Here is a 24,800-nt window from a genome sequence, read left to right as displayed (position 1 = left end):
TTTAACCAAACTAGGAACTTATTAAAGGGGTGGGGAAATGCCCCTCAAATTTCTGAGAAGGCTCCAGAGTTTGCCTTTTGCAGTCCAAACGAAGCCCACACCCAACCACAGGCCTGTTCCTAGGACAGAGCAGCCGCCATCACTAGCGGCTATCTAGGACCAGGGCCTCTACACACCCCTTCAGAAGCCAGATGCATCTGTTCACTCCCAGGCCAGAATGTTCCCGGGGCATCCTGGTTCCTGCAGAGACTTCTGGTCAGTTCTGATTGGCAGAGCCAGTCACAAGACTATGCTGCCACAAGGGTTGCTAGGAGGGAAAATGGCTTCTACCTTGGGACCTCTAGTCAAATTTAAGAGAATTCAGGGATTCTGTTTCTGGGGACCGCAGGCTGACTCATCAGGAAAAGGCCCTTGCCACCAAACCTGATGACCTGAGTTCTATTCCTGGGACCCAAATGGTAGAAGGAGAGAACCACTCCCACAAGCTGTTCTCTGACCTCCACACGTGCCCCCCCCCCAACACACACTTAGTAAATAAATTAAAAAAATGTACTTTAAAAGAAAAAAAATACATATAAAAAAGATTTTTTTTAAAAGGGGTAGGGACTGAGCATGGTGGCATAGGACCTTAATCCCAGTATTTGGGAGGCAGAGGCAGGCAGATCTCTGTGAATTTGAGACCAGCCTGATCTACATGGTCAGTCAAGACTTACACTGTAAGACCATGCCTCAAAATAAATAAATGTAGCTAGATGGTCCCAGCACAAGGAGACAAGAGATGCCAAAAGCAGGGTGCTTGTTAGGAGTTCTCTAAACTCACACCTCCTGTCTTCCCCAAGAGCCTTCTCAAGGACAAAGTGGACTGTGCCGGGAGGAGGAGAAACACCTTTATTGGAAGAGCAGTGCTGAGAAGGATGACAGAGAGGGCAGGGTAGGAGTGGGGGCGTCCAAGGAGCCACACCTTTCCTGGCACCCCCTCCAGGGGGCTGCTCAGAGATGGGCTGGTAGGCCCAGGTCCAGGCCCCAGCAGGCACAGCACTCCCTTGAGAGAGGGCACCTTGGAGGCAGGAGGCCTGGGGTTCCCACGCAGAGTGCAACAGGCTCCAGGGCTCACCGATCCATGCTGTCGTCTGTTGGGCTGGAGAAACAGGTCTGCAGAAGCTTTTCACAGAACTCCAGCTCCTCCTGGGGGCAAGAGAGTCATCCTGAGAGCAAGGCAGACCCACCTCCAGCATACTCCATTGCCAGAACCTTCCTCTCCACACCCACCCACTCCAGAAGCTGCTGGGCTTTACTAACAGCTACTGCTCAACCAAGACTCACTTTCCCTCTTCTTGGCTTGTGAACTCCTGAGCTAGAGCCTGGGGCCCCACACTGGTCTCCTTGCATCAGCTCCCTCAGGCCCTTCCGGTTCCCAGATAATCACCCATGACTCTCTACTCAAAGCCACTTTATCGGGCAGAGGCTATAGCTTAGTTGACAGAGTGCTAGCACAAGGCCCTAGGTTTGATCCCTAGCACTGCATGGTGAAGGCGCAGTGGTGTATGCCTATAATCCCAGCACTCAGAAGAGAGAGGCAAGGAGGATCAGAAGTTCAAGCCATCCTCAACTACATGGTGAACTGGAGGCCAGCCTGGGCCATGTGAGACCCCACTTCACACACAAAAAAATCCAGGGCCAGTGACAAACTCAGCCGATAAAGGCACTTGCTGCAAGCCTGATGACCTGAGTTTGATCCACCAGGATACACATGGTGAAAGGAGAGAACAGACTCCCACAAGTTATCCTCTGATCGCCACACTCAGTGTGGCACGTGTGTGCCCACACACATTCACACATACACACTAACACACTAAGTAAATGTAAAGAAAAAAAATAAAATCCACTGTAAGAAGGGCACAGCAGCAGGTGCCTGTGATCACTGCTACTGAGGAGGATGAAGCAGGAGCATTTCAGTTTGAGGTCAGCTAGAGAAATTCTGCAATAGCCCCTCAAAAAAATATGTTGTAAAAGCCACTGCCCATCTGGGCACAGCACATGCCTGTAAACCCCACTACTCAGGAGGCTAGGCAGGAAGGTCACTTGAGACCAGGAGTTCAAGACCAACCTGGACAACATATATCTCCTCCTCAAAAGGGGGGGCAAAAAAAACAGATAAATGGGCTAAGGATGTGAATAAATGGTTCACAAGAAAAAGATGTCCAGCTTGTGGGCAAAAAAGTGACCTGGACCGGAATGCTACTCTGACCAGTCAGCATGAAGAAAAGCAAATGGGGTAGGAGTTGGTCACTTAGTAGCTATGGAGAACCCTTTAATGTGCACCTTTAACATGCTTAAAACCAGCATTTCCCTTCTTGAGGTGTGTTCTATGGACATACACATGAAAAAGCATATAAAAAGTAGCTTTTAAGCTTTGCTTTGCTTCATGTTTGGTTTTTGTATGGAGTAGTGGGGATTGAACCTAGGGGCCTTGCACATGCCAGGAAAACACTCTACCACTGAGCTACATCCCCAAACCCAAAAGGTTAGTTTTTGTTTGGGGAGGGTGGCAGGTTTGAGACAGGGTCTCACAATGTAACCCAGGATGACCTTGAACTCACTATGTAGCTGAAGTTATCCTAAAATTCAAGCCAATCCTCCTCTCAACCTCTGGAGTGCTGGGATTATAAGTGTGTGCCACCACACCCGGCTCAAAAAATTGTTCTTGGGCCAGCAAAATGGCTTATCAGGTAAAGGCACTTGCCACCAAGCCTGAGGACCTCCATTCCCAAAACCCACATGGTGGAAGGAGAGAACTGACTCCCACAAGTTGTCCTTTGACCCCCACACAAGATCCATGGCAGACAGGCACCCACACATACACATACACACACACAATAAGTAAATTTAAAAATTTTTTAAAGCTGTACTTTTTGAGAGGAAGGGGTGTGTATGTTAGTGTACATGTGTGTGCACTCATATGAAGACCAGAGGTCAACTTAGGGTTGTGTGTGTGCACAGATATATGCAAGTGTATGTGTGTGCACAAGGGAGTGGAGACCAGAAGCTGACAACAGGTGAATTTCTCGAGTGTTCCGCATCCTTTTTTTGGTCTTTTTGTGACAGGGTCTCCCTGTAGCCCCAGCTGGCCTGGAACTCACTATGTAGGCCAGGTTGGCCTTGAACTCACAGAGATCCACCTGCCTCTGCCTCCTGACTGCTGGGCTTAAAGGTATGCACCACACCTGGCCCTATTTATATTTTTGAGGAAAAAAAAAAAAAAAACTTTTTAAGAAAAATGAGTATTGGTTCATTCACCTGAGGTTACCCGTTCAGGTAGTGGGCTGGCCTCACAGGTGGGCCTTGGAATCATTCAGCACAGAGTCTGGCACACAGAGACTCAGGAGATTACGGGGGTACAAAATCAAATGCAGCACATATGAACTCCACATTCCCCATCTGAAACCAGCCAGGCCAGGCTGCAGCTTCCCCTGCTCTGCTGCCTGCAGACATTAAGGCCACAGGTTCCTGGGATGAGGTCAAAACAGACAGCTGGCGGCAGGTGTCTTGCTTGGCCTGGTCATCAGTGTCCTGTAAACACCTAGAGTGTCCACAGAGGCACTGACGAAACAGAATGTGGACATCCAGGTGCACCTCGGCTATGCCTGGCTTTGCTAATGTGGCACCATCTAAGTAGCAGGTGTTTCCAAAAATGAGTAATCAGGGCCAGCATGATGGCTCAGTAGATAAAAGTGCCTGCTGCCAAGTCTGACGGCCTGACTTTGATCCCCAGGACCCACACTGTGGACAGAGAAAACTGACTCCTGCAAGCTATCCTCTGACCTCCACACAAGTTCTGTGGTAAGTGTGCACACACATACATACATACTTAAATTTAAAAAACAAATAATCAGGGGTTGGGTGGCCCAGCAGTTAAGGGCACTCGTTACTCTTCCAGAGGACTCAGTTTGTTCCCAGCACCCACATCAGGTGGCTCATAATCGCCTTTAACTCCAGCTCTGGTGCCTCCCTTGGCCTCCACAGTCACCCACACAAATGTGGCATACATACACATAAATTTTTTTAATTTAAAAAAGGATAATCTGGTCATTAATCATTTATTAAATAATTATAAATACTAAATTAACTGTGATCATTACTATCTAAAGAATTATCAATAATTATCTTGTTAAATTTATCTATTAAATATATAAGGATATTTATTATTTTGGGGGTACATAATACCTAACCATAATACCTAATTAAATGATTATCATTTTTACCCATTTAATGAAAATATTCAATTAAATATTCCTCCTTTTCAGCTGGATGTGGGGCTCATGCCTTTAATCCCAGCACAGGCAGGCAGGTCTCTGTGAATTTGAGGTCAGCCTGGTCTTCATAGTGAGTTCTACATCAGCCAGGGCTACATAGTGAGGCCCTGTCTCAAAAAACAAACAAACCAAATTTCTTCTTTTTTCACAGGTTTCCCTCCCCTCCCGACACAGCATGCGGCCCTCTGTGTTTGCTGATGGGTGGGAGAAGAGGCAGGGCGAGATGGAGCCCACAGGCCACAGGGCCAGGGCCACATGCTCTCCACCTTCTACCTGGTATTCCTCGTGCTGCTGCAGCAGCTGGCAGCGGTGGCGGAGCAGCTCCTCCAGGCCCAGCTCAGGCTCCCGGCACTCACGCATACCCTGGGGGAAGTCCGTCACGAGGCTACAGGGGACACAGGAGCAGACCTCAGGAGCCTCTCTGCCACAGTCCCCACCCCTGCTCCTGTGTTCCCCACCTGCACATCTGCCCTCTAGCTACCATACGGCACTGTGGGGAACATAAGGCTTGATAGTGCTCTGCATGGAGTCCACACCGGCTCTGTCATGGTTCAGGTGCATCCCACCTTTGGCCACTGTAACACAATTGTGTCATCTACAAAGTTCATGCTGAAGAATGGCACAACTGAGTTTTGTTTTTTTTAAAAGCAATGTTTTAAATAAGCGTACAATTTTGTGTTGGGAAGCATTTAGAGCTATCCTGAGGCACAGGTGCACAGGTTGAACATTCCTGGGTGCTCAAAAGCACTGCTCCCCCAGGGCACTGGGTGGAAACAGGCTGTGCCGCCCTGCTACTTCCTGGCCCTACACTCTTCATCTCCCACAAGACACATTCCAGTCCCAGATCCCAGTGCAGATGGAGGCTGGCAGGCAGACTGGAGCTGCTCCTGCTGTGGGGGCCTCATCCAAGGCCTTGTCCTCCTGGGGCCCCAGCGTACCTGCACAGGGCTCCAAGCACGTGCTCGTGGAAAGGGCTGTGTTCTGTTCGCACAAGAGCCACCAGCTGCTGGACCATTCCCATGGAGCAAAGGGTCCCTGGGGGAAGAGCTGTGGGAGTCAGCGGGGAGGGGAGGCCCCACACCACCCCCACATCCCCACATGCCCATCCCAGGATGCCTGCTTCCCCACTCAGGCTGCCTCACCTTTGTGTTCAGGATGGCCCACCAACAGGTTCTGCAGCAGGAACGCCGACTTGACCTTGAGCTTCTGCACTTGCTGTTGCATGGCCCGCATCAGCACAGAGAATCCATCCAGGCGGAGGAACTGCAGCAGCCCAGCCTCCTGCTCTCGGACAAGACCTGGACAAAGAGGCAAGGCTCTGAGATCCCCGTTACCACAGCTCCACCACCATTATCTCCACTCCAACCACCACCCAACCATCATCACTATTAGCATCACCACATCATCTCTACAAGCATCAACACCATGAGTGCCATCACTACTATCACCACCATTGTCACTGTGACTACCACCATCACCACTATGACCACCACCACCATCACCATCACAAGCATCACTACCATCATCACTATGACCACCACCACCATCACCACTACAACCATCAGTCCCACCCAATCACCATTACCATCACCACCATCACAAGTACCACCATCATCACTACAACCATCAATATCACCAGGACCGTCTTCATCATGATCACAATAATCACTATCATCACTATCCCATCATCACAATAATCACCACCACAATCAATATCATGACCACTTATCACCATCATCAGTATCATGACCACCATCACCATCATCATCACCATCATCAGTATCATCATGACTACCATCATCATCATCATATACTTCATCATCATAATCCATACAATTCACCCTCTAATGTATATAACTCAGAGGTTTTTAATATGTTCACAAGGTTTTACAACCATCACCACCACTTAACTCCAGAACATTGTATCATTTGGTTGCCATCAGGAGTCACTCCCACTCCCAGTTCCCCCTCTCCCAGCCCCCGCCACCATGGATCCATTTTTTGTCTCTTTGGATCTGCTTGTCCCAGACACATCATATAAATGGACTCATACAATATAGACCTTTTGTATCTGACTTTGTTCATTCAACCAAATGTTTTCAAGATATATCCATTTCTTTTTACAACTCAACAACATTCCACTGTAGGTACAATTCCACTATAAGGGTAAACCATGGTTGCTGTTTTAATTGATTTTTATGTATATGAGTGTTTTGCCTTCATATGTGTAAGTGTACCATATACAGGCAGTGTCTGAAGAGGCCAGAAGAGGACATCTGACCTCCTGGAACTAGAGTTATGGACAGTTGTTAGTTGCCATGTGGGAACAAACCCAAGATCCTCTGCAAGAGCAGCCAGCGCTCTTAACCACTGAGTCACCTCTCCAGCCCTGGTAAACTTCTTATCTACTCATCTGCTGAAAGCATTATCACTTTTTAATCTTCACAAGTATTCTATGGGTGGATGCTCTTGGATCTCATTTTATCTATTCACTCATTCAGGATTTTTTCTGTTTCTGTATGTCACAGATATGTGTATGTTATGTGTTCATGCATGTGCACGTGTGCATGCATGTGAAGTCCAGAGGTCAATGTCTACTGTCATTCTCAGTCACTGCCCACCTTATTTTTTGAGTGAAGGTTTCTCACAGAACCTGGAGCTTCCCCAATTAGGACAGGCTGGCTGGCCAGGGAGCTTCAGTCATCCACCCATCTCTGCCTCCCCAGCTCTGGGATTACAGGCACATGATGACACACTGAGCTTTTTACATGGGTATTGGGAATCTGAACTCAGGTCCTCATGTGTGCGCAGCAATCACTTTATCAGCTGAGTCATCGCCCTAGACCTTATTTTGGTCTTTTAAAATAGATATTTTGGTCTGCTCATGTAGCTCAAGCTACATCCAACTTACATAGTCAAGGATGCCTCTGGAGTCTTATTCTTCCTGTCTCCACCCCAAGCACAGGGCTCACAGGTATACACCAACACATCTGGCTTAGATCTCCATTTTACAGACAAGGAATCCCAAAGCCAAGAGAGCCAGGCTACAGAGCATGCATAATCTTTGTCTTAAAGGCACTAAGAATTCTGGACAGCCTCCAAGTAAGGCAGGAGATGTCCAGGGATGCATCTGCCAGCTCCGATATAACTGCACTGCTCAGGCAGACAGAAGCCATGCAAAGCTCAAGGCCACTAGGACCTGATGTGACAAGTGTGACTGAGGAGTTTACTCCTTTCAGGTTCACTGAAACATGAAGTCAACAACTTGAAATGGTGTAAATATTTCCATTAAACACATTCTTGTTGCTTTGGTAAAATTGTATTTTATATCAACCCCTGAAAATCCCACACCTAAACTGGGATTTAAGTGGAGAATGCACATCCAAGACTTCCAAAGACAGCCTGACAAAAAGACATTAACATCTCATTAATATTCCATATTTTAGTTATGTGCATGTGTGTCTATGCGTGGGTATGTTCATATGAGTGCAGGTGCCCCCAGAGGCCAGAAGACAGTGTCGAATCCCCGGGAGCTGGAGATACAGACAACGATGAGCCGCCGATTGTGGGTACTAGGAAGCAAACCCGGGTCCTCTCCAGGAAGCAAACCCGGGTCCTCTCCAGGAGCAGCAAGTGCTCCTAACTGCCGAACCATCTCTCCAGCTCCTCTTTATTTTCAGATAGTGATCCCTGTGTAATCTATGCTTGCCTTGACCCAAGATCCTCCTGCCTCAGTCTCTGAGTGCTAGGATGCAGGCATGTGTTATCATGTCTGAGCTTTATTAAACTGTCAAAGAGGGCTGGAGAGATGGCTCAGCAGTTAAGAACACTGACTGTTCTTGCAGAAGACCTGGGTTCGAATCCTGGCACCCACATGGCAGCTAACAACTGTCTGTAGCTTCAAGGATCCCTTGGATAGGAGTTAAGATCACAATGTACTTACATTTCACAATGGGTCATTTTGTAATGAAGTTGGATGGGTCCCAATCAAGAGAACAGAAAAATAGTGTTGAGATGAGGGAATCCTGTGGTGACCAAACATAACTAGGGTGAGCCTCAACTTGTCCTGACAACTGTTTAACATAACTTGCATGTCAGTACAGACTCCATTAAAATGTTGATTTAAGCATTAACACTCTCTAAAGAAGAATTCTTGATGGTTGAAAAGTTATACTGAGAAGCTTTTCTGTATTATTTCTTGAAATCTGGCCTTCTGTATTCTGAAGAATGGCAGCGCCCACAAGATAAGCTTGTGAAGTCATGGAAGTTTCTCACTATAAATGAAAAGGACCCTGGACCCCAGCTAAGGCTACGTGGTACAGGGCTTGTCTTACACATAATTCCCAGTTAAAATAAAATAATAAAATAAAATAAAATAAAAAAATAAAATAAAATAAAATAATAAAATAAAATAAAATAAAATAAAATAAACTGTCAAAGAAATGCAAGACTGCCTGTGGTAGTGCATGCTCCTAATCTCAGCACTGGGATGCAGGAGGACCACTGTCAGTCCAAGGCTACGTAGTGAGACTGTCTCAAAAAACTGAAAATAGGGTCATGTATGTCTTTAATTCCAGCACTTGGGAGACAGAGGCAGGCAGATCTATGTGAGTTCAAGGACAGCCTGGTCTACATAGCAAGTTACAAGCCATTCAGAGTTACATAGTGAGACTCTGTCTCAAAAAACTGAAAATAAGGGCCGGGTGTGGTGCTTTAATCCCAGCACTCAGGAGGCAGGCGAATCTCTGTGAGTTTAAGGCCAGTCTGGTCTACATAGCGCATTTCAGGCCAGCTGGGGCTACTCGCAGACCCTGTCTCAAAAAGACCAAAATAAAAAACTTTAAAAAAAAAAAAAAACTGAAATTAAGGGCTGCTGAAATAGCTCAGCAGGTAAAGAGGACATTTGCTGCCAAGTCACATGACTTGGGTTCAATCCCTGGGACCTAAATTATATAGAGAGAAAACAGGTTCCCCAAGTTGTCCTCTGACTTCCACTCAGAAGCCATGGCACATGCACGTGTACACATAACACACATATACTCACAGAAATGCCATTAGAACATTTTAAACTAAAAATAAATATAAAAGAACATTTTAAACTGAAAATACTAAGAAATAGTAGCTGGTCACGGTGGCACATGCCTATAATCCCACAACTCAGAAGGTGGAGGCAGGAGGATCAAGGTCATCTTCAACTACACAGTGAGTTTGAAGCTAGCCTAGGTTACATGGAACCCTGTCTCAAAACTAAACAAAATCATTAAAAGAACAGGCCTATGGGTAGGAGACGGGAGATACCCTCCAAGTCAATTGGCAAGCAAATCCTGTTGGCTCCATCTCCAAAGCATGTCCAGGAATAAGCATGGCCCTTTACTCCAGGGTTTCTCCATCTGGACATGGTGAACATGTAAGGCCAGACCATTGTGGGAGCCATGTTGGGCATGGCTAGATGCGAAGTAAAGCTCCAACCCCAACTATGACAACCAAACTATCTCCACACATCACAAGCATCCCTAGAGGACACAATCATGTCTTTAATACCCTCTTTCCCTACCCTCAACCTTCACTCTTGCCTGGGTCATTTCTACAACTGCTAACTGGCCTCTCCTCTCCTCTCTACCCACCCTTGCTGGGCCACCTTCCCTCCTCCACACAGCAACCTGGGGTAGTAGAATGGCTGCTGCTGCTCTTAACTGATAGCCAGGGTCATCACCATGGACCACACTTACTTTGTACCAAAAAGAAATAAGCCGGCAGGAGGGAGTCAGCATGGATTTGATCAAAACACCTTATATGCATGTATGAAATTCTCAATAAATTATTTATTTTAAAAAAAAAGGGCTGGAGAGATGGCTCAGCGGTTAAGAACACTGGTTGTTCTTGCAGAAGACCCGGGTTCAAATCCCAGCACCCACTGGCAGCTAACAACTGTCTGTAACTCCAGTTCTAGGGGATCCGACAGCCTCTTCTGTCCTCCTCGGACATTGCACAACATAGGTGCACTTACCTACTACATGCAGGCAATACACGCATACATATAAAATAAAAAAGAAATAAATAAGCCGGGCATGGTGGCACATGCCTGTAGTCCCTGCACTTGGGAGGCAGAGGCAGGCGGATCTCTGTGAGTTCAAGGCCAGCCTGGTCTACATAGTGAGTTCTAGGACAGCTGGGGCTACAGGGAGACCCAGCTTCAAAAAGACAAAAATAATAATAATAATAATAATAAATAAATAAATAAAATGTTAAAAGAAAAACAAATGATCCGGCAAGCTATGAAAAGACATGGAGGAGGCTAAATGCACATTACTATGTGAAAGACCAATTCGAAAAGGCTGCATGCTGTGTTCCAACTATAAGACATGCTGGAAAAGTCAAACTATGGAGACAGTACAAAGGTTAGGGTGTGATGACCAGGCAGGGCACAGGGGGTTTAGGCAGTGAAATGGCTCTGTGAGGTTTCATAACGATAGATGTGATACACATCACTAGATATCTGTCCAAACCCACAGGGTGCCCAGCTCAGCATGAGCCTCAAGTGAGCTATGGATCCTGGATGACATGATGCATCCTTGGAGGTTTATCAGATGGAACAGTGATGACAACAGAGGCTCTGTAGGCATGGGACACAGGGTATACAGGAAATCTCTCTGTGCCTCCCACTCAATTTTTCTATGAACCTATAATTAATTGCTCTAGGGCTAGGAATGTAGCTCAATGGTCAAGCACTTGCCTAGCAGGTACAAGGTCCTGGGTTCAAAACCCACCACTGAGCTGGGCACTACACTGCATACCTGTAGTCCCAGGCCTGGAGAGGCTGAAGAAGGAGGATCAGGAGGTGAAGGTCATCCTCAGCTACAAAGTTCAAGGCCAGCCTGGACTACACAACAGCCTATCTCAAAAACAAAACAATATATTACATCTTAGCCAGGTGTGGTGGCCCATGCCTGTAATTTCAGCACTGGAGAGGCTGAAGCAGGAGGATTGCTGCAAGTCTGAGGCCTGCTTGGGCTACATAGGAAGTTACAGACCAATGGAGACTGTGTCTCAAAGAACAATGGGCAGGCAAGATGGCTCAACAGGTAGAAGGACCTGCAGCCAACCCTGATGACCTGAGTCAGATCTACAGATCCCACATGGTAGGAGAAAACTGCCTTTCACAAGTTGTTCTCTGACCTCCACACTTAGGCTGTGGCACACAATCCCCCACACAAAAAAAAGTAAAAAAAGACAAATCTTTTGCCAGGTGTGGTGGCACATACCTGTAGTCCCAGCACTCGGGAGGCAGAGGCAGGTGGATCTCTGTGAGTTCAAGGCCTGCCTGGTCTACATAGTGAGTTCCAGAACAGCTGGGGTTACAAGGAGACTCTGTCTCAAAAAGACCGAAAAAAAAAAAAAAAAAGTAAAGTGAGCCAGATGTGATGGCACACACCTGTAATCTCAGTGTCCAGGAGGCAGAGGCATGAGGGTCACAAGGCCATCCTCAGCTATATCACCAGTTTGAGGCCCGCATGAAATACATGAGACCCTGCCTGAAAGAGAGAGGGGAGCGGAGGGCAGGGATGGTGCTGGACAAATGGCTCAGCAGAAGAGCTTGCCTTACAAACTCAGTGATCTGAGTTTAATCTCTGGATCCCTCATAAAGGTGGAGGAGAGAACTGACGTCACAAAGTTGTCCCTACCTCTGCATGTGTGCCATAGCACACTCACACACATCGTGCATGCACACACACACACACACTAATAACTATAAGTAAAATTGTACAGAGAGAGGTAGCTGGGGTCAAGCAAACAGAGCTGCATGTGTATCTGCCCATCCTTCCCTGTTCCTACCCCCACCACAGGCCCTCACACACAGACTCTGAGTGACCCATCTATGTATCTGCCCATCCTTCCCCATTCCTTCCCCCACCACAGGCCCTCACACACAGACTCTGAGTGACCCATCTATGAGTCTTTCTGAACTCCTTTCTCCATGGAAACAAAGACCCACTTACAAGAGTGAAATGACTGAGAACCCAAGTCTATGCCCTCAAGGGTTGGGTAGGAATGCAGTAATGTCCCCTCCTTAAGCTGCAGGAGCCCACGTGACTAAGCCCTACAGGAGACTCCTAGCACAGAGCTTACCAGAGTAGTCACAACACCATACCATAAAACTACCAAAGAGAGGGTGATGCCACTCAATTGTACACTTTGAAATGGCTTATGTGACTTTCACTTCCAAAAACAATGGCAGTCTTTTCTGTAGCTCCTTTACTGCATGTGGGGAAGCCGGCAGGCAAGCAGTCTGAGGCTTCTTGCCACAGACGCAGATGTTCCCTCGCAGACAGCAAGCTGCAGTAGAGAGCATCCAACAGCGGGGGGGTGGGGGTGGGGGGGTGGCCCTCAAAGATAGCATCACTACCACAGTCCTGATGACCAGGACCTGAGGATGCACACAGGAAGTACTGGAGTGGGCTGTATCACAGTGACCAAAGACATCAAGTCAGCACTATGGAGAGAAGAACACAAGCCAAGGCAGCTCACAGTTCTGGGCAGAACTACCCACACGGTCCTGTACCAGGTACACAAAAATAAACGGGAAGGGAGGTGTCTGTACGCATGCCAGTGTGCTATGCATTCATACACACAGAGCATCTCATGTCATATACAACACAGGCACCATAAACATCACACAACCCCCACAAGATACACACAGCCCACATTCGCGCTTACTGAAATGCGCGCCAGAGGTTTCCAAGAAAGGGACCAGATAGCCTGAGACAGGGCCTTTTCACTGCATGTGCTTTGGTGCCTGCTCTACTGTGAGCAATGGGATTGTCAAAGATTTCTGTTGCTTCTTTTGCTTTGGGGGGTTTCCTCTCTATCCATCCATCCATCCAACTTTCTCTAGCTCTACCTCTGAGATAGGATCTCATGTAGTCCAGACTGGCTTCGAACTCACTATGTAGCCTAGGATAGTCTTGAACTTCTGATCTTCCTGTTTCTACCTCTCAAATACTGGGATCAGAGGCCTATGCCGCCACACCTGGTCTATGTGGTACTAGGATTGAACCCAGGGTTTCATGCATGCCAAGCAAGCACTCTACCAATTGAACTATATCACCAACCCTGTTTTTGTCAACTTTGTTGACCATGTTGCCCAGGCTGCCCTCAAACTTGCAAGGATCTTCCTGCCTCCGCCTTCAAATATTAGATTAAAAGGAGAACCACTATGCTCAGCTCTATATATCTAGATAGATAGATAGATAGATAGATAGATAGATAGACAGACAGACAGACAGACAGACAGACAGACAGACAGACAGACAGATAGATAGATAGATAGATAGATAGATAGATAGATAGATAGAGATAGATATATAGATATAGATTAGATATAGATATAGATATTTTTTTTTGGTCTTTTTGAGACACGGTCTCCCCGTAGCCCCAGCTGTCCTGAAACTCACTATGTAGACCAGGCTGGCCTTGAGCTCACCAAGTGCTCTGCCTCCCGAGTGCCGGGATTAAAGGCATGCACCACCACGCCCGTCTTTTATTTTTTTTATTTTATGTGTATGCATGTATTGCCTGCATGTAGGTAAGTGCGCCCGTGTTGTGCAATGCCTGTGGAGTACAGAAGAAGCTGTCAGAGCCCCTGGAACTGGAGTTACGGACAGTTGTTAGCTGCTATGTGGGTGCTGGGATTCGAACCTGGGCCTTCTGCAAGAACAGCCAGTGTTCTTAACTGCTGAGCCATCTCTCCAGCCCCTGCTCCCTATATTTTTAATACTACAGATGTTTTGTGGGGGTTGGGGGGCTATTTGAGATACAGTCTCACTCTGTTGAACCCAGACTCTCCTAGAACTCACAGAAATCCTCCTACCTCAGTCTTCCGAGTAACAATTATAGGTGTGAGCCATCATAGCCAGCTTAATGTCTTTTGAAAAATAAGATATTAGAAGAAAGCTCTGCAGGTCCCTCCCCACCCTGCTCTGGATCTAGCTGTGGCAGATCTGGGGCACCAAGACCTTCTCTTTACCCTGGGGCTGAGCTGCCCTGTATTTGTCCATTCATGCCCCAACTTTGGCTATGACTTTCCAAGACCGCCCTGATCCAAGACTCCCTTCCCCAGATTAAAATGCTCCCCTGACACACACACAAGCCTCTCCTACCCAGTCTGTTCCTCCCAGCAGCCTTTGTGCCCTGGCACCATCTACCCATCTGCTTTGCTGTTAATAAGCCATGTGGAGACCTCAGCTCAAGATGCAGGGAGGCAGGGAAAGGGTGTGCACAATGAGGCCCCACCTTCACCCTTTCTTCCTCCCTCCCTCCCTCTCCAAGATCTCACTAGGTAACCCAAGTAACCAATTCTGGCTTCTGGCAATCCTCTGGAATCCTGGAATTATGAGGCTACTAGGCCTAGCTTTCCACATCTCATTTCAATGACAAAGGGCAATTTGCCAAGCATGTAGGAAGCCCAGGGTTCAATCCCCAGCAGTTTATAAACCCAGCATGTGGCCCATGACTAGAAGACTGTAATCCCAGCACTCTGGAGATAGAAATCAGAGGGTCAGAAGTTCAAGGACATCCTGGGCTACACAGGGAGTTCGAGGCCAACCTTGTCTCAAACTAAGAAAAGAAACAGTCACCTTTGCACAGATAAACAAGGAGTCATCACATGCCCCTGCAAGCTAAGTCAGGTTCATGCCCCAGGATGTGAACATACACCCCAACACACAGACTTGCAACCCCTGCTCACAGTGGCATAAGCGCCAAGAGGCTGAGACAAGCCAGAGGCCCACTGGCAAATGGACAGATAAACAAAGTGTGCTGTGTCCACACCATGGAATGTCATTCAGCCATAAAAAGGAATGAAGTACTGACGCACACCACAACAGGGATGAACACTACACTCTGTGAAAGAATCCAGACGCAAAAGGCTACACGGAGTATGGTTCTGTTTACAGGAACTGTCATGGACAGGCAAATCTTCCAACACACTGACTAGTAGCTGTAGGAACCAGGGCCAGGGAGAGGTGGGGAGGGACTGCTCATGCCTGAGGTCCAGCTGGAGGCAGTAAAAATGTTACCAAGTTGACAGGGGTTACACAACCTCCTGAATACACTAAAAAATACTAAATTGTACACTCTCAGAGGATGGATTTGGCTGGGCATGGTGGCATAGCTATTTGAAAGACTGAGGCGGGAGGATGACAGGTTTAAGGCCTGCCTGGGCTACAGGGTGAGTTCAAGGCCAACCTGGGCAATTAAGCAAGACCATGCTTCAAAATAAAAGGGTAACAAGAGCTGGGGATGTGGCTCAGTTGGTAGAGCGCTTGCCTGGCATGCACAAAACCCTGAGTTTGTCCCCAGCACCCATAAACCAAGTGTGGTGGTGCATGTTTATGTTTGTAATCCCAGCGCTGGGGAGGAAGATGCAGGAGAATCAGGAGAATTGAAAGGTGTGTTCCCAGGAGAGACGCTCCGGAGGCGCCCCCCTCCAGGAGGAGCTACAGGCTATTAGGCTGTTAACGGTTGCTGAGGGAAAAGGAGTCCTATTTCTCAGTGCTGTACCCCAGTGTGTTGCCCCCCACCCATGCTCATGCAAATGATCCTTTTTTTTTCGAGATGGGGGTCTCTCCCTGTAGCCCCAACTGGCCTGGAACTTGCTATGTAGGCCAGGTTGGCCTTGAACTCACAGCTACATCTGCCTCTGCCTCCTGAGTGCTGGGATCAAAGGCATGCGCCACCATGCTCCAGCCCCCAAAAGATCTTAATTAAAAGCAATGGGTCAGCAGGCATGGTGGCACACGCTTTTAAGGCAGAGGCAGTCAGATCTCTGAGTTTGAGGCCAGCCTGGTCTCCATAGCAAATCCAGGCCAGCTGGGGCTATGAGGAGACCCTGTCTCAAAAAGATGAAAAAAAAAAAAGCAATGGCTCATAAAACCAAACAACAAAAAAGACATGGAAGTAGGGAGGGACTTGTGAAGAGGAAGAGGAGGGTAACGTGAAAAAATATTACCAAGGTACATTATATATATGGATGAAATTATTCAAGAATAGATAGTGTTTTGGGGGCTGGAGAGATGGCTCAGTGGTTAAGAGCACTGGCTTCTCTTGCAAAGGACCCAGGTTCAATTCCAGGTACCCACATGATGGCTAACAGCTGTCCTTAACTCCAGTTCCTGGGGACCCAACACCTTCTTCTGACCTCTGTGGGCACTGTACAACACAGGTGCACTTACATACATGCAGACATTACATTCATACACATAAAAAATAAAATAACAAATAAAATATAAATATTAAAATATTAAAAAGAATATATATATGGGGATATTTTTGAGACAGAGTCTCCCTGTAGCCCCTGCTGGCCTGGAACTCGATATGTAAACCAGGCTGGCCTTGAACTCACAGAGATCCGCCTGCCTCTGGCTCCAGAGCGCAGGGACTAAAGATGTACACCACCATGCCCAACTAAAAAAAAGAATAATTTTTTTTTTTTGGTCTTTTTGAGAGAGGGTCTCCCTGTAACCCCAGCTGTCCTGGAACTCACTCTGTAGACCAGGCTGGCCTTGAACTCACAGAGTTCTGCCTGCCTCTGCCTCTGCTGGGATTAAAGGCGTGCGCCACCACACCCAGCTCAAAATAAATTTTTTTAAAAAGCAAATTTATGGGACTAGAAAGATGGTTCAGCAGCTAGGAGCACTAACTCTTCTTGCAGAGGACCTGGGTTTGGTTCCCAGCACCCATATAGCGGTTAACAACCATCTTTAACTCCAGTTTCAGGGGATCTGATGCCCTCTTCTGGCCTCTGCAAGCACTTCAGGCCTCCAAGGGCAATGCAGGCAAAACACTCATACACATGAAATAAAAATAAATAAAGGAAGTTTATGTCATTCTCAACACATAGGGAATTCCAGGTCAGCCTGGTCTACATAAGACACATCTAAAAAAACAAAACAACAAAACCAGGATTTGTGAGATGGCTCAGTAGATAAAGGCACTTACCACCAAGCCTGAGGACCTGAATTCAATCCCTGGGACCCACATGGTAAAAGATCTCACACACACACACACACACACACACACACACACACACACACATTAATTAATTTAAAGTAGCTATAAAAAACAAAACCCCAGGGTTGGAGAGATGGCTCAGCAGTTAAGAGCACTGACTGCTCTCGCAGAGGACCTGGGTTCCATTCCCAGCACCCACATGGTGGCTACGAACCATCCTTAACTCCAGTTCCAGGGGATTCTGAAGCTGTCTTCTGACCTCCGAAGCACTGCACAACACTGGTGCACTCACATACATGCAGGCAATACACTCATACACATAAAATAAAAATAATAAATAAATAAATAAATAAATAAAACCCAGCACAAAGCAAGTGCCCCATGATACTGCTTTCTTCCTGTTCCCAGCCTGGGACCAGGTGAGTTATAGCTCTCTGTCCATGCCTCAGTTTCCTGTGAGGATCAAAGAGTCTCTGCTTCACAGGACCATGAGGGTCAGGAGCAGTCATGCAGAGCCAAGGCAGACCAGACGGTCCCTAAATGTGGACAAAAGCTCTGACATGTATGAGGTATTCATCCCGGACCAGTGTCATCCAGCACCGCTGTTGGCAAGCTGTTGGTATCTGGCTCTGACTGCTCACTATTTTGGTTCCAACACTCCACTCAGAATGCCAGAACTTGGACAAGGAATAAAGGAGGCACCCAGCCTTCTATCCCCAGTGGATACAGCAGGCCCCGCCCTGTGGTCAACACTGACCCAAGGCCCTCCCCCAGCAATCCTGGGACACTCACAGGAAATGGCGAAGAGGGCCTTGACGCGTACCGTGTCGCAGGAGTCCCGGTCGAGCAACCGAAGCAGCTTGCGCAGGGCACCCAGTCCCAACACCTGCTCCTGGATGGCCGCCACATTCTGACTGCATGTGCCGATGAGCTGAGCTGCCCGCCAGCGCAACCCTGCAGCCCCTGCCTCCAGGTACCGGCCCACCAGCAGGTGCATGCCAGACAGCTGGCAGAAATCTGCAGACAGAAGAGAGAAAAATCGAGTGTCAGAGACGGCCAGTCACAGTTGACCTCCTGTTTAGAATACGACCATGTAGAAACAGGATATGAGGGGAAGGACTGCTTAATCGGTGTGAGGACTCTTTTGGGAGTGATGAAAGGGTCTGAAAATGAGCCAGGCCTGGGGCTAGGGATGTAGCTCAGCTGGTAAAGGGCTTGCCTTGAATTCATAAAGTCCTGGGTTTGATTCCCAGAGCCACTACACCAGGGATAGTGGCACACACCAAAATCTCAGCAATCTGGGCTGGAGAGATGGCTCAGTGGTTCAGAATACTTGCTACTCTTGTACCCAGGGTAAGTTCCCAGCATCCACCTGGCTGCTGTCAACCACCTGTAACAGCTGCCCTCTTCTGGCCTCCAGGAGTATTGTAGGCATATGGTATACTTAGTTAATGCAGGCAAAATGCTCGCAACACATAAAATACAAATAAGTAAATATAAAATAAATATCCCAGGGGCTAGAGAGATGGCTCAGCAGTTAAGAGCACTGACTGCTCTTATAGAAGATCCAGGTTCAATTCCCAGCACCCACATGGCAGCTAACAACAGTTTGTAACTCCAGTTCCAGGGGAATCAGACACCTTCTTCTGACCTCTGTAGGCATTGCATGACAAGGGTGCACTCACACACATGCAGGCATAACCCTCGTACACATAAAATAAAAATAAATAAATATATAAAAAAAATAAATATCCCAGCCGGGTGTGGTGGTGCAAGCCTGTAGTCCCAGCACTTGGGAGGCAGAGGCAGGCGGATCTCTGAGTTCAAGGCCAGCCTGGTCTACATAATGAGTTCTAGGACAGCTGTGGCTACAGGGAGACCCTGCTTCAAAAAGACCAGAAAATAAATAAATAAATAAATAAATATCCCAAAAATCAGGAGGTAGAGGCAGGAAGATCAGAAGTTCAAGGTCATCCTCACTACATAGAAAGTTCAAGGCCAGTCTGGGACACATCAGAAGGACAGACACACATAAGTGCACACACGCACACACACACACACACACACACAAATAATAAAATAGAAAATAGGACTGGTGGCTCATGCCTATAATCCCAGCTACTTGGGAGGCTGAGACAGAAGGATCAAAAGTTCTGCCTGGGCTACAGAGAGTTCAAGGCCAGCCTGGGCAACTTTGTGAGAACCCGCTTCAAAACACAAAATACAAATAGGGCTAGGGAGAAAGCTCAGTAATAGTGTTCTTGCCTGGAATGTTCCAGAGCCTAGATTCAATCCCTAGAACCACAAAAAAAGTGTCTGGAAGTAGACACGTGACAGTCGCACCAGTAAATGCTGCTCCTGTGCTGGCACATGCTGTGCTGTGATCCCAGCACCTGGGAGGCAGACGTAGAATTGCCATAAGTTCAAGGTCAGCCAGGGATTTATACAGAGTCCCAATCTCAAACTCAAACTACATACACATACACACATACACAAATAAGTAATAAATAAATAAATGCTATACACCTGAAATGGCTAATTCTGTTTTGTGACTTTTTTTTTTTCGGTCTTTTTGAGACAGGGTCTCCCTGTAGCCCCAGCTGTCCTGGAACTCACTATGTAGACCAGGCTGGCCTTGAACTCTCAGAGATCCACCTGCCTCTGCCTCCTGAGTGCTGGAATTAAAGGAGTGCGCCACCACGCCTAGCCTATTTTGTGACTTTTTAAAAAAAATTTATCTTTATTTTACGTGTATGACTGTTCTGCCTACATGTACATAAGTGCCAGTGCCATGCAATGCCCACAGAGGCAAGAAGAGGGGGTCAGGCTCCTTGGAACTAGAGTAATAGACAGTTGTTAGCTGCCATGTGGGTACTGGGAACTGAATCCAAGTTGTCTACAAGAACAGTCAGTGCTCTTAACCACTGAGCTATCTTTCCAGCCCCTTGTGATTTTTAAAAAATTTATTTACTTTTTATTTGTGTGTGTGTGTGTGTGTGTGTGTGTGTGTGTGTGTGTGTGTGTGTGTGTAGGTATGCACATGTATGTAGAGGTCAGAGGACAATCTCTAGGACTCTGTTCTCTCCTTCCACCATGTGGGTTTCGGGGACTGAACTCAGATCATCAGGTTTGGCAGCAAGTACTTTACCCACTGAGCCATCTCGCTGGCACCTGTTTTGTGACTTTTACATTGATAATAAGTAGGGCAAACAATCCATGCTTAGAAACTGGTCCTGGTGGCTCCTACCCATAATCCCAACACTTGGGAGGTAGAGGATGGAGGATGGAGGATCAGGAGTTCAAAGTCAATCTCTGCTACAGTGCAATTTCAAGGCTAGCCTGGGCTGCCTGAGAATTTGTCTCAAAAAAACAAGAATGACCTATATTGTGTACTGTGACCCTCTGGCCCTGCTGTCCCAGTGCCATTTCCTACCCCTGGATGGTCGCAGGATCACACTCTTCCTTGGCAACTTTCCTTTCTGCTCTGACTAAGATAGGTACAATCCAACCTTAGGATCTTTGCACTGACTATTCCTGCAGCCTGGAATGTTTCCTCCAAAATACACGGTCACTCAGGTCTCTGATCAAATGCTGCCCCTCAGGGAGGTCTCACTTGACCACTCCACCCAAAACCACCTCTCCTCTCCTCCTCTAGAGAATGACAGTAGATGGCCAGCAGATTAGGAGGGAAATGACCAGTCTCAGGACTTATCAGGGAAGTGGCAGACCAAACCTTCATACAGTGACTTTGTGGGGTACAAGAAGGGAGAGGCTGGAAGTGACTGGTGGTGATATCTTAGAGATAAGGGACAAGGGCTGAGCCGTGCAGGATGTGGGACACTCTGGTGGGGTTGGGGGGTACTTGCATATGGGACGGAGGAAACTCTGATGGGGTTGGAGGTACCTGCATAAAGGACGAGGGACATACTGGAAGGGATTGGGAGGGGTATCTGCATACAGGATGTGGAAAACATTGGTAGGGGGTAGGTACCTGTATATGGGATGTGAGATACACTGGGAGGGGTTGTAGGGGGTACCTGTATACAGGATGTGGGATACACTGAGAGGGGTGGGGGGTACCTACATATGGGATGTGGGACACACTGGGAGGGATTTGGGGGACTACCCACACACAGGATGTGGGACACACTGGTGGGGTTGAGGTTTACCTGCCGCATTGTCCATGTTTTCGCACAGGTCTGCCAGCAGTTCCAGTGCCCCTTCCCGCTCCTGCTGGTCAGTGGCTAGCTCAGCCTCACCAGCAGCTGGGGGTGTGGGCTGGGACAGCACCCGGAGGCAGCTCTTCATCTGCTCCACCTCCTCTCGCTGGCCCCGGAAGGCAGCTGACATGGCTTCCTGTAGCCACTGGCGTCTCTAGGGGACAAGGGGAGGGAGAAAAGTCTTGGTGATCGCTTAGGGAATAGCATTAATATTACAGCCAAAATTCAAGGGGTGATGACTTCTTCCATCAACAAGCAGCTAGGAAACTGAGGGTGAGGGATGGGTCCTCATTTTGTAGCTCAGTCAGTCTGGCTTCCAACTCACAGCAGTCCTCCTGCCTCAGTCTCCCAAGTGCTAGGATGAGAAATGTGAGTCACCCCGCCCAGCTGGATGCATGTTAGTTTCGTGTTTTCACAAACCCTCTTCCAGGTACTTAGGGACTCAAAAGTCCTGAAACAAACAGGTTCAAAACGAAACAAAACAAAACAACAACAAAAACCCTAGCTTTCGCAGAGCAGGGGTGCAGGAGAGGGAGGAAGAGAACTAAAAATGGCAATATAAAAAAGACTGTGGGGAAGATTAAGGAGAAGCCCAGGGGAGCTGAGGTGGGGCTGCAGAACTAAATGGGGTTGTCAAGAGAGGGCCATGTATGAGCAATGAAATAGGCCAAGGAGCAGTCAGGCAGGTACCAGGGAGAATATTCCGGGAGGAGGCAATAGCCAGGTCACCAGAGTGGCTGAAGAAGGGTTAAGCAAGGGAATAAGAGAACAAAGTTGAGGAGAGAGACAAACACCCCAGGGAGACGAGCAGGTCAGAACTTGTAGACAGTTGTAAAGACCTGGGATTCTGCTCTGAATGAAGTGGGGGAGCTGCAAACAGAGCTTTGAACAGAGGTAGGAGCACAGACTGAAAGAGCAGTGATCCATCCAAGAGAGGTGATATGGAGCTAGGCACAGTGCTGTATCTGTAATCCCAGCACTGGGGAGGTAAAGGCAGGAGGATCAGGAGTTCGAGGTCATCTTCAACCATGTATCAAGTTAAAGGGCAGCCTGAGCTATATGAAACCCTGTGTCACGGAGAGACAGACAGACAGACAGACAGAGACAGAGGGGATGCAGGGAGAGGAAGAGGGGCAGGGTAGGCATGTTGGGGAGGTAAGAAATGGCCAGATCCTGGTCTCTGAAAAACTAATATGAGCAGCTAAGACAGGAGGTAAGACAGGAATCAGGGTTTCTGTCCTGAGTAACTAGTGGGTTTGGAAGGGGAACAGCAGAGACAGGGGCTCGCTTCCCAACTTGTTAGGTTTGGGGCTCTGCTACACAACCAGGTAAAATACAGAGTAGGTGCCTCAGTAGGTGCCCTTGAGTTCAGGGCAGAGGTCCCACTTAGAAGAGCTTTCAATCTTTGCTCTCCTGACACCGAGCTGGGTGGTTCTATGCAGTGGTGACTGTCCTAAGGACTGTAGGATGGTGAACAGTGTCCCTGGCCTGTGCCCTCCAAGTTGTGACAGGCGCTGCTCTACCCATTGCTAACTGTTCCCTGGGAGGAGGGGGTGTGAGCAGGATGGGGAATGAGGAGAAACCAACAACAGACATAAACAAGGGCCAGTGAGTACAGAGGAAAACCAAAAGACTACATTGTCCCAAAAGAAGGAAGATTCAATAATTAGCAGGCATGGCTGTATACACCTGTAATTTCAGTACTGGAGAAGTAGAGGCAGGAAGACCAAGAGATCAAGGTCATTTGGGCCACACAGAGAGTTCAAGGCCGGCCTGGGCTATATATGAGAACTTGCCTCAAATTTAAAAAAAAAAGGGTGGGGGTAGAGGGGAGGTTGCAAAGCTTTGCAATCACAGTACTCAATAAATTTGGGCAAAACTATCTCCTTGTTTTGTACCTGTTTCCTCCTTGTGTTTTAAAGATTTAATGACACAAGGTATATAGATTAATCCATAATGAATGAGAACAATATTCTAGCTAAAAAAACTACATGTAAAATTTCTATCAACCTTCAAGACAGCTCTACCAACTATTATTATGGTATGTGACTTGCCCAAATCAAGGTCATGGTCAGCCCCAAGCAAAGTCCAACCACACCACACACTGTGTCCAGCCCTATTTAAACTGGCACCTCAGAACCACCTTGTGAAGGAAGCATGGTCATTAGGATTCCTATTCTCATCAATCTGAAAATGAATGAAACCTTGAGGATCAGAAAGATTAAATAACAAACCCAAGCTCACGTTTCAGGGACAGTGCTGAATCCTAGCTCTTTTTTTCCCTCACAAGAGGTTATTCTGCTTTTCAGAAAGAGAATGTGATCAGACACTTCACAGCTGACCTTCAGCCTATCATGACGCCACATCTAGACTCTGGTCCCCTACCCAGGGAAACCCCCAGCTTCTACCTCCCCAAGACAGACACCCAGACCCCTCATACCAGGTTCTTGAGTCCCCATACTCTACCTCCTCGCTCATGGGTTCTGGAGGGGGGTCTGGTTCCTCGGAGCCTGCAGTAATAGCCATCTGCAGCAGGCCTTGGAGATTGCGTGGGGGCCGGGGATTGCCGGAGCCCCCCGCCGAGGAGCCACTGCCCCCGGATGAGCAACCCTGGGAGGCTGGGGGCAGCGCCAGGGGCAGGCGACTGCCCCCTGAGCCTTTGTCTGCCATGGACTTTTTGTGAAGGGAAGAGGTGTTGAAGGAAGATGATGGTCACCGCGGAGGCAGCTCAGACGTCCGGATGGGTCGACTCTGGAGGGTCTGCTGAGAAGGTGGCGTTATAGGGGTGCTTGGCGCCTCCCTGTGACCCCAGACCATTCTTTCCACACCCACGTTAACCACAGCCCCCTTTCCTTCATTCAGACCAACAGAACCCTTCCCCAAATCCAGACGCCCCCCCTTCTTCCCTAACAGGCCCCACCCACGCTCCCTGGCAACGAGCCCCCTCCCCCATCGCCACAGCGTGCGTCCCCGTCTCTTAGCAACCCACTGCCCCTCTTCTATTTGCAATAAGCCCTCCTTCACTGTCCTTAGAAATAAGTCTCCCCCTTTTCTCTTTGAAGAGGGGTGCCCCGATGGGACAGGTCTCACCTCCCCGGGTCTCGAGCCGCCGCCACGCCTAAAGACAGAATCGCCCGCACCTAACTCGGTTGGGCGCCGCCATCTTAATCGGAAATACGCAGGGTTTCACTCGGAAGTGTCTCCTGAATCCACCCGACTTGCCTGGAGCTGTCTGCCGGGTTCTAAGCCCCATCCCCGA

General features: G+C 48.0%; 1 protein-coding gene across 2 annotated transcripts; it reads right to left on the bottom strand.

The window, feature by feature from the left end:
- Positions 1 to 871: 871 nt before the first annotated feature.
- Positions 872 to 24,800, bottom strand: Hspbp1 (HSPA (Hsp70) binding protein 1). 2 transcript variants are annotated; one of them, XM_008846668.2, is made up of 8 exons: positions 24,632 to 24,800; positions 24,008 to 24,304; positions 21,491 to 21,695; positions 18,114 to 18,338; positions 5,456 to 5,611; positions 5,252 to 5,348; positions 4,587 to 4,698; positions 872 to 1,185 (listed from the first exon to the last, which is right to left on the bottom strand). In XM_008846668.2, exons 2-8 carry the CDS (start codon positions 24,209 to 24,211, stop codon positions 1,111 to 1,113), a joined length of 1,074 nt encoding a protein of 357 aa, XP_008844890.1. In that variant the 5' UTR covers positions 24,212 to 24,304; positions 24,632 to 24,800; the 3' UTR covers positions 872 to 1,110. The 2 variants fall into 2 exon arrangements, with proteins under 2 accessions (XP_008844890.1, XP_008844889.1); XM_008846667.2 differs by having other exon boundaries at positions 24,008 to 24,301.

This window comes from Nannospalax galili, unplaced genomic scaffold (assembly GCF_000622305.1).
Source record: "Nannospalax galili isolate Female #2095 unplaced genomic scaffold, S.galili_v1.0 scaffold842, whole genome shotgun sequence".
NCBI lineage: Eukaryota > Metazoa > Chordata > Mammalia > Rodentia > Spalacidae > Nannospalax > Nannospalax galili.
The sequence above is the reverse complement of the archived record's forward strand: the minus strand, read 5'-3'. Positions and strand labels throughout refer to the sequence as shown.

Coding starts and splice junctions, on each gene's coding strand:
- Hspbp1 (XM_008846668.2), bottom strand. CDS start 24,211: ATGGCAGACAAAGGCTCAGGGGGCAGTCGCCTGCCCCTGGCGCTGCCC. Junction 18,339..21,490: donor AAACATGGACAATGCGGCAG/GTAAACCTCAAC, acceptor TTCTGTCTGCAG/ATTTCTGCCAGCTGTCTGGC. Junction 5,349..5,455: donor GGGCCATCCTGAACACAAAG/GTGAGGCAGCCT, acceptor CTCTTCCCCCAG/GGACCCTTTGCTCCATGGGA.